The sequence below is a fragment of the Montipora foliosa genome, chromosome 1 (genome assembly GCF_036669935.1).
Source record: "Montipora foliosa isolate CH-2021 chromosome 1, ASM3666993v2, whole genome shotgun sequence".
Classification (NCBI taxonomy): domain Eukaryota; kingdom Metazoa; phylum Cnidaria; class Anthozoa; order Scleractinia; family Acroporidae; genus Montipora; species Montipora foliosa.
Genome location: NC_090869.1, coordinates 16,663,535 through 16,673,534, shown reverse-complemented (window position 1 = coordinate 16,673,534; position 10,000 = coordinate 16,663,535). Strand labels below are relative to the sequence as shown.

Below are 10,000 nucleotides of genomic sequence, written 5' to 3'. Positions count from 1 at the left end.
CGACAGCTAAAACCCTGCCTCTCAATGATAAAGCGATTATCTAAAGATACGATGTCGAAGCATGCTTAAAAAAACTAAAAGTGGAAATAAGCAACAAAAATGAAGAAGAAGTCGGAAGTACTAGTCAAATATAAAAATCGATAAAAAAGGAACTGCATTATACACAGAGCTGATAACATGAACGTCTGACATCATAGAAGAAACGAAGACCACACTAAGTTAATTCACGGTTTCTTGATTTGCTTTTTCCTTTCTATTTTTTTTCTTAGCCGCCGCTAGGGTGATTTTCTCGACCAGACCATCTTTTCCGTAACTGTCAACTAAAAATATTAACTTTGCCAAATCAAGTTCCAAAGCAAGAGGATAAACAAGATAGCCAGCTGAGGAATTACAGCCAAAAATTCAATGTTTTTTATGATGCTATGAAACCGGAGAAGGCAATGCAGTCCAATACGAAGACGAATAGAAGCAACGCATCAAACTGTGTAAGTTTTTCCCAACCTCGTTAAACATTGGGTGATGTGATTTATTTTAGAATTAAAAAAACTAAGTTTGACTGATAAATGAACCTGTTTTCGGCTCGCAGAAACCCCAAAGATATTCCATGTTTTGTGATTTTACATAATTTTGTTTCCACTATGTGACTTCACAAGTCATCTAATTTGCAAATAATCAAAATCTTGAAATGCTCGGCTACCAAGAGTGGTATCACAAAGTAAACACTGTTTTTCACCATTTTGAAAGCTCTTTCGAACAAGCTAATAAAAAATTTTGTGTAATATGCACTTTAAAGAAGCTAGAGCAGGATTCTATAGCCTTCACCAATAAATCCCTTATATATTTTGCCCAGATCCGATAATATGAAAAGTCTTTCGCATTCACTCAATATTGTAACACTGAGTGAATTATGTATTATGACACAGAATTATGTATCATAACACATTAGTTATGTATTAATGAAACATAATTCGCTAATGACATGAATTATGTCTTATGACACATAATTCTGTATTATGACACAGAATTAATTCTGTGTCATAGTCATAGTTATGTATTAATGAAACATAATTCGCTAATGACATGAATTATGTCTTATGACTCATAATTCTGTATTATGACACAGAATTAAAATTCTGTCATAATACGAGCTTATTTCAAGGACGACACCTTATTGGTGAATTGGTGTGAAAGTGAACCGTGAGATCAATGGCAAAAACAAATCAAAACAACCTTCCCAGCATGCGGGCAATCCAAAAATAAAATTTCAAGTAATTATCGTGACACACAGGGATTCGCCCTCTTACGTCATATTCAATTTTAAAGTAGACTTACGTAAAACGCGTACCGATCTTTTAGGGTGCGTTCGATTGACCCTATTCCGGAATAAGAATACATGGAGTGATGATTTAAAACGGTATGTCTGGCGCTTTTGAAGCAACAAGGATAATAAAAATGTTTAAAATAGCATTTTAGCAAGTGTTTGATAATTTTAATGTGAATCTCCGTAAAAACGAAGGATTTCTAACTTCTATTCCATGTATTCCTATTCCGGAATACGATCAATCGAACGCGCCCTAATATTTACACTTACTCCCAGGCGAATTTGTAGCATCTAAGGAACCTTAAAATGAAATATTCGTTGTTTGCAGGACTTTGATGACCATAATTGGGCTCATGCTGAAGTCCGACAAAATGACTCGTTGAAACAACCTGACAATGTCAACGCCAAGCCGACAACATCACAATCCTCTCAACAGTGTAGAATTCTAGTGGACGGTTTACCAAATAATGCAACGGATGATCTCGTGTGGAATTACTTTGAAAACAAAAGGAGATCAAGCGGAGGTCCAGTCTCCCAGGTGGTCATGAATTCTGAATCCAGGACATGCCAGGTCACATTTGAATGTCCTGATGGTAGGCCGGATTGCGGTATTTTTTTATGCAGTGAAAATTTATTTACCGTTTCTGAACATACAGTTGTTTCAAGAAGATTCCGTTTAGATTCTAACTGGGCTTATAAACCATTCTGTACATTATTCGCATTTGTTTTCATATACAGGGCTCGTTATGGTTCAATTTTATATTTGGTTCCAGATATTTTAAAAGAAAATTGAACTGGTCTGAAAATTTTTAAACCAAGAAGAAATTTGAACCACAACAGATGCATCCAAAATGTATGAAAAACGTACACCCATTTCAGGGCAAATCAGGAGAAGGGGCAACTTTCCGGCCCTTGTGATTGTTTGTTTGCTGCGTTGTTTGTTTATATGAACAACTAAGAAATTAAAACAAAGCTTGTCGCTAATAGTCCAGACAATGGACAAGGCCTGGCCAACCTGAACAATGGATTACATGATTTAGGAGGCACTTTTGGCATAATTGTACAAATAATATAGTGCATCCGTTTCAAATTAATCTATTGCAAGTAAATTTGAATGGTAACAACAGCCCTTATTCACGATAGCCGCCATGTTGGTTTTCAAATTGTCATGCAAATTAGCCATGTGTTATGCTGGGGGGCAAACATTGGAATAAAGGCAAATTGCGGAAAATCGGCTGGTGGAAATTTTGAATTAACTTCGCTAAAAGTACATTTTTGAATTTACAATGAAAGGGGCTAGGTCACGCTATCTTAGGTAATTTTGTTTAATTTGGTTAATTATGGGCTCTAAACGTCAAATTGGCGGAGCAAGAGTCTTTCATTTTCAAAGTCACGGCCACATAACAACTGAGAATGATTTTCCAGCTTTGTAAATGACATTTTAATATAGACTGATGTAATTTTGAAAAACGGTGGGCCGACGTTTTTCAAATTTACCCAAATTCAATCCATTTCAATCCTGTCCAGCTTTGTCCATCCATGTCCCTTCTTGGCTTCCCTGCGTTTTCTTAGAGATCTTCTATAGTTTTGAACAGTTATTTTGATATTTTAGTTAATTCTATGACCATTCAGTCAGTGCTGAAATTGCCTAAAATTGCGTGACCTAGCCCCTTTAAGCACCTGTTATAATCATTTTCTATCTTTTGATTGCCTCCGACATTTTGACTTTCTACTTCGTTATCTGCTCATTTTTCACTAAAAAAACATCGAAGTACATTGTGTAATCATTTTATTTTACTCCTTAGGCGATAAACATTCGATGAACGTGAAACAAATCATCTGTGTGGCTAAGATGTTCGTTATTACCTCTCGAACTTGTGTTGTTTGCCCCTCAGAAGTGTGTAGCTAATTTGCATGATAAAGGCAAATCCAACATGGCGGCTATCGTGAATAAGGTCTATTATCTCCTTTTTTAACCCTTCTGGCTGCATCTTGAGAATAAAATTGAAATGAAAAACTTATTCGTGTTCCATTCCTTTACACTGAATTACAGCAGAAAAGATATTTTTGTCCCAAATTAAGTTTAAAATTAATATAAAAGAACAGAACTAAACCACATACTAGAAATGGAAATTATAGCATACTTTATTAACCGGTTTTCTCTTTAATTACCAGCTATATACTGGTCTTGATAGGTCGCACCATCCTACTGATGAACAGTAGTAGTTCATCAACAGTTGTTTGCAAACCGGTCATCAATGAGTTTTTCAGCAGGAGCAAGTCTCCTTTGGTTGTGTATGGGCGCAAACAAGGACTGCTTCGTATTCAACGTGGGGGTGCGTAATAATCGTATAAGGAGGTGTGATGTCGAGTCGATTTTTATCAAGTCCTGTTTCCCTCGTTTCGCGCAAAACTTGAGTGATCCCTAATGGAAACAGGAATGATCGAGGACAAAACGCTTTTATTGTAATTCAATTTTCACTGTTTGTTTTTCATTTTCTTTTTTGTCCACCGACCTTTGTTTGAATTTGTTCTCAAGACGCCTCCAGAGCAGCGCAACAGTCCACTCACAAATTCCATGGCGTGCATGTTTGCGTGTCCTTAATTGAAGAATTCGAGATGGAGGAAAAGGATGACAGCTTAGAAGACAAAGCGGACGAATTGGAAGAAGATCTCACCATAATCGTTAGCGGTCTCCCTCCCTCAGCTACAGAAGATGCCGTTTGTTATTACTTTGAGAATTCACGAAGATCTGGGGGAGGTGAAGTTCTCAAAATTGATTTCAATGATATCGATAATGGGAAAGCCATGCTAACATTCAAAGACGTGTCAGGTACATATCATAAGACATTGTTTGATGCTTCCCTGGTTTGAAGAATTATGAATGTAGCTTCAAAAGTTAGAATTCAAAGGCCCAACATTTCGACTCTCTTTTCTCATGTCTTAATCAGGGGTGATCCAAAGCTATCACAAGGGTTCTTTGCGTTCGACATGAGGAGAACGCAATTTCTAATATCAGGTATCCTGTGTATCTTTTTCATAAGCATCTTGATCATACGTGCATCGATACGTCACATGTGCAAATTGTTTGTATGAAATCAACACGCTGATTTTTGGCAAGGGCATTTCTCCGGTTTCCCCTCTCCTCAAAAACCAATATTTGACTTGATTTGTATTAATTGTTAATTTCAGTTTACAGTGTCCCCAATTAGTGCTCCAGAGCTAGAACGACTTGACACTTAAATAAAGTTCTTTTCCTTTCCTTTCCTTTTCTAATGGCAGATATTCATCCCTCGTGAGAAACGTTTTAACTGCAAGCTTCTTGTGGAAAGTAGGCTGGTGCTAGTCAAAAGGGAGATATTTGTCACTATAATTGTGTGGGTTTTCAGTAAACGTTTGCCTCTAGATTTCTCTGCTCAGCCCAGCTGTAGACATTTAAATCGAGAAAAGTCAAACATCTATTATGAGCTTCACGTTAGATGATAAACTGGAGAGACGGCTCAACTGAATTTAAAAGGTAACAATCGTAGAGATGAGATGTTTTACTTACTAATAGCTCTGTCTTTTAATAGATTTGCAAAGACTCTTGGAGGGTGAACACAGGATTAACAAGAAACCTGTAGAAGTAAGACGACGACCTCCCAAGAAAAAGGTACCGCTGGACCCTGTGGGAGTACACGTTCAAGGACTCAACCTCGACAAGACAAGTAAAGACTGCTTGGCCTTATACTTAGAAAAATTCAGCAACGTCGAGGTAAAGGAAATATACTTTGGTCCCAACGATAACGCCCTGGCTGTCTTTAATGAGGAACCAGGTAAGAATGCAGCCGCTTATTGCTTCATGATTGCTCCTGTGCAGAATGTCAGCTGATGATGTCTGTAAATGAAAGAGAGTTTGTCAAGAAATTATGCTGAAGAAGTTTTTGTCTGGACAAAAAGGAGAACCTGCCGAGAATCAACAGTACCAGGTCATATATAAATCAACGGCGACGCAATAAAGATGGCTGAGCTTTTCAGTATATCCCATATTTCTACTGAAAACGTTCCAAGTCTGTCTAAAACTGATACAGATTTTCCTTTATTTACATAAACGTTTCACTGAATTTTCTTCGTTAAAATATAATGTATTATAAAAATTAGCAGGGGACACAAACTTTCAATGCGGTTGGTGTTTAGTAAGCCATACACAATAGTCGTGTTAGTACGTGTTGCATGGCATTTTACAAATTCTCGGATTCGACTCGAGTTTGCAACTCTGATAGAGCACTTCCTGTTGTATTCTATCACAGCAAATCTCGTCATTACTGATTTATTAATAACGAGATTTGCTGCGATAGGAGACCGAAACCAGTAAATTTATTAATTTCCTGTTTTCAGACTATCCCACTCTGTTCGATAAAGTGCACAAAGATTATAAAGGAGTGGAAGGGAAAAAACCACGTTTGGAGCGCGTGACAGTCTGCACTTGCATCCAGGTTACCGGACTAAAGGTGGAGTCATCGGATGACACTATAGAGTTATACTTTGAGAACGAAAAGAGAAGCGGCGGAAAGGATGTTCAAAAGGTGGAACGAAAATGGAAGGATGAGGCGTTGGTGTTTTTTGAGGATCCTTCAAGTAAGAAAAGCATTACTAATAATTGATAGTAATGTGCCGATCAAATCGAAACTATACACTCTAGTCGATAACGTTTCAACCTCACTTTTACAAAGTGAACTCTCACCCTACATTTGTGATATACAGGAGTTCCATAATTTCCAACTTCAAACAGCTAACTAAAAAAACCTGCTTGCTCAGCAAATCAGTTGCCGAGTCCGTGCAATGACTGAGGAGATTTTTTTCACGCGACTATTCATTCAGAAATTAAAATCTTGAACAATGCAAAGGTTCAACGTGACTTTCGCGTATTTAAACATTTTAAAGACAAAATATCCGCCACGTGAAAAATAATGTTTAAAAAAACGTAACGGTAATATTTTTTACATGCATGATTTTTTCCTTTTCGCTCTTGCCCATTCATTCAAGCCATAAAAGAAATAGGCCATTTCCGAGTTCATGCCTGTGACCTCTTCAAAGCGAGTCTAAGTGTAAAGTTTTTGTTTTGAAGATTAGTTTTCATTCATCTGTAAAGTAGAACTAATTACCATCACAAAAACTTCGCACTTAGACTCGCTTTGAAGAGGAGACATACGTGAACTCGGAAATGACCTTTTTTGACTCTCTTAGTTCTAACTCCGTGAGAGTTTAAAACAATCAATGTGTAAAGGCTTAGAGAGAAGAATGACAACTGAGAAGATAGCTTCCATATTTGGTACTTTATATCAAATCTCAGATCTAACAATGTTTTATTGCTTGAATACTAGGTGTTAAAAGTGTTATCCGAAAGGAGCACAAACTTGAAGGGAACAAACTCACCGTCATGGCGTACTATCCTTTCCTACACAACATGACGAAGAAGAAAACGGACATCCAACTTGATCCTAATGTCCTAAATTTCATTCAGAGAAACCACGATCGTGAGCTACAAGAGGTTTCTAAGGAGCTCAAAATTCAAATTGAACATCCAAACAATCCCGAATCTCCAGTCATCATTTCGATTTCTCCCGCAGACAACAGAAAAGATTCCAATCAGTCATGGGATGAAAGAGTGGAGGACTTAAAAAACTTCTTGGAGAACTTCCAGAAATCTCATCTTGATATCCCTTCCGAAATCTTTGATGAGATAGTAAAGAGATGGAAAGCAGATGGTTCTAGTGACGGATCATCAGATTTTCTGATTTCATTTGATAAGCATCGAAGACTCGTTCAGGTTACTGGAAAAAGACTGTGCGTTGCTGCAGAAATGCATAAAATAAAAGAGTTAACTCTTGCAGTTAAGGAAGATAGAGAGCTCATGAAAACCGTGGTTGAAGTGGTTGAAGACAACATTCCGGAATCTAGGCTGAAGCTGCTCGAAATGTCCGGAATTTGTGAAAAGCTTCGAAATGATCACCAACATTTAACCATCTCTGTCGACAGCACCGGGCAGAAGTTATTTTTGAAGGGTCCTAGATGTCTTCTCCAAGAAATAAAAGTTGAGATATTCAAATTTATTTCAAAGATAGTGGATAAAACTACTGAATTGCCTGGCAAGGTAGTAGACGTTTTGAGGAAACCTCAAGTTTCAAGATTTATGCTTGATCTTCTCAAAGAAAAAGCCATTGGTGCGGTGCTTCTTTACGATCGAAGCCAAGTCTCTAATGAAGTCACTGTGGTTGATGTTGATTCCACTAATGCAAAAAAGGCAGAGAAGATACTTCTGGATACTGTTCGAGAAATTAGTCTCCCTTTGACACCTGAAAACGCCGCGCTCTTTCAAAGTAGTAGTTGGAGAAATTTCAAGCACTCACTTGCGCCGAATTGCATGGTACAAGTATCTGAGGATATCTCTTGCAGCACCGTTTGGATATGTGGGATAGCAAGTCATGTTGACGATTGCTTTCAAAAGATCACTGATTTTCTGGAAAGAAACACGATTTTACATAAAACAATCCAAACAGAGTGCGGTATCACAATGTTTCTCTCCGAAGTATGGAAAACCAAGATCGAGGAAATAAAGAAAAAGTTCGCTGATTATTCCATCGACATGAGGATCGCCCCGAACAGAAAAGGCATCGAGGTTTCTGGTACTGAAGCTGGACTACAAAAGTGTTTGGCAGAAGTTCGTGTTCTTATTAATTCCATCCAGAAGCGCGTACTTCAAGTAGACAAGCCCGGGATGAAGAAGTTCTTTACGAAAGAAAAGGGGGAAAGCATACTCAAAAACACAGGGGCAAAACACCGTTGCATCATTATTGCCAAGGAGCATGCCGAGGACAAAATTGCAGCCCACCATTCCATGAATGAAGAAGAAGTCCTGGGGTCCATGCAAGAACTCGTTTGCAGCTATGTTACAAAACAAGGAAAAAAAATCTCCGTCTTAAAAGGGGATATCACAAAAGAGAATGTGGACGTCATTGTCAATGCGGCAAACGGGGAGTTACAACACTACGGAGGCCTTGCAGCAGCTATCGTGCAAGCAGGTGGTAAAGAAATTCAGGATGAATGTGCCAATTACATAAGGGATAAAGAACCTCTTCTTGAGGGCCAAATCATGGTTTCTACAGCCGGAAGGTTAGCGTGTAAGAAGGTTATACATGCCGTTGGGCCAAAATGGAATCATGAGGCAGGCAAACAGGTCAGAGGCGGTGACGAAACAAAGCAGGAACGGTATCTAAAATATGCCGTTACAAAATCAGTGGAAGAAGCAATGAAATACAAGTCAATCGCTATTCCAGCCATTAGCTCAGGGTTATTTGGCTTTCCGCGAGACCTTTGCGCTAAGGTCATTATGGATGCCCTCCTTGAATTTTGCAGAGAAAACGCTGCGTGCAGGCTATCAGAAATCCATCTCGTCAACAACGATTCCACTACGGTACGTGTGTTCGAGGCAGAAATGAGGAAACGATTTGCAGCCGAATGGGGTTTCAGAGATCACAAAGATCAATCACATGATACAGCATTTTCGCTCAGAGCTAACAACGGTCCAGGTGTATTCGGAATGTCAAAGACCTCAAGATCTCTTTTAACTCCACAGGGCATTCGCATCACCATGAAAGCTGGTGACCTCGCTAAAGAGCAGGTATCTGAAGGGAATTTTAAAAAAATATACTTCATAATTTAGTTGTTCAAGGTCAATGATCGATATTCAATGACAATTGAGCATCCTGAGCGATTTTGGGCGACGTTCTGATCGATGACATTCGTAAAACCGACCTAAAGAAAATTATATCAATAACGGGCAGAGGAAAGAATGGTTTTCACGACAATTTTTTATTTTTTTTTGTATTTACCGTCATAAACGGGGTTGCTTTTTTTCACACACCCTAAGATCAAACCTAACAGTCACGTTTTTGTTTGTTGTTTGTAAGTTTTCTCTCATTTTGTTCATTACTAGGCTGACATAATAGTGGGAACAGCAGCCTCCAACCTAAACTTGAACCAGAATCCATGCGCAAAAGCGCTCAGCCGAGCTGCTGGACCAATCCTTCAACAAGAATGTTCCAATAAAGGTCAGGTGGCTGTTGGTGATATTGCTGTCAATCACAGTCCAGGAAATCTCCAATGCAAGGCGGTCATCTTTGCAATCTGCTGCGAATGGAGTAAGGGCGGGGCAAGAGAGGTAAAAATTTCTTTGGATTTTACTTGACAAAAGTTGTTTTTTTTTTTCGTTCTTCAAATAATAGCTTGTGTAACCAACGATATATATTTATCATGACCGCTGTACAATCTGAAATTTAAGCGAATAGAATGTTGAAGCACTGCATGAGACAAAACAGCCCCTAAAATTAGTCGACAGAACAGAAACAGGGGGAGACCACAAGGGACAATTAGTATCCAACTGCAATATCGGGTTTGACAAATAAGGTCCTTTTTATTGCCCCAGGTTTTGAAAGGTCTCCTTCAAAAGTGTCTCCAGACAGCTTCCTCCAAAGGAATGGCGTCCATTTGTTTTCCCTCCATTGGAACTGGTGCGCTACAGTTTCCCCGTGCAGAAGTAGCCAAAATATACTTTGATGAAGTATTATCATTCAGTCAGAAAAACCCACAGACATCAATCAAAGACATAAGATTTGTGCTTTACGATCAAGATGTGTCCAC

At 38.5% G+C, this 10,000-nt stretch overlaps 1 protein-coding gene across 1 annotated transcript in view; it reads left to right on the top strand.

The window, feature by feature from the left end:
- Positions 1-10,000, top strand: part of LOC138010385 (protein mono-ADP-ribosyltransferase PARP14-like) — a 21,618-nt gene that overhangs the window by 1,401 nt on the left and 10,217 nt on the right. Inside the window, 7 exon segments of the mRNA XM_068857320.1 lie at positions 1,650-1,914; positions 3,861-4,154; positions 4,894-5,136; positions 5,699-5,938; positions 6,685-8,981; positions 9,297-9,521; positions 9,786-10,000. The exon segment at positions 9,786-10,000 is cut by the window's right edge and continues 856 nt beyond it. Coding sequence (XP_068713421.1) covers positions 1,650-1,914; positions 3,861-4,154; positions 4,894-5,136; positions 5,699-5,938; positions 6,685-8,981; positions 9,297-9,521; positions 9,786-10,000 — 3,779 coding nt within the window.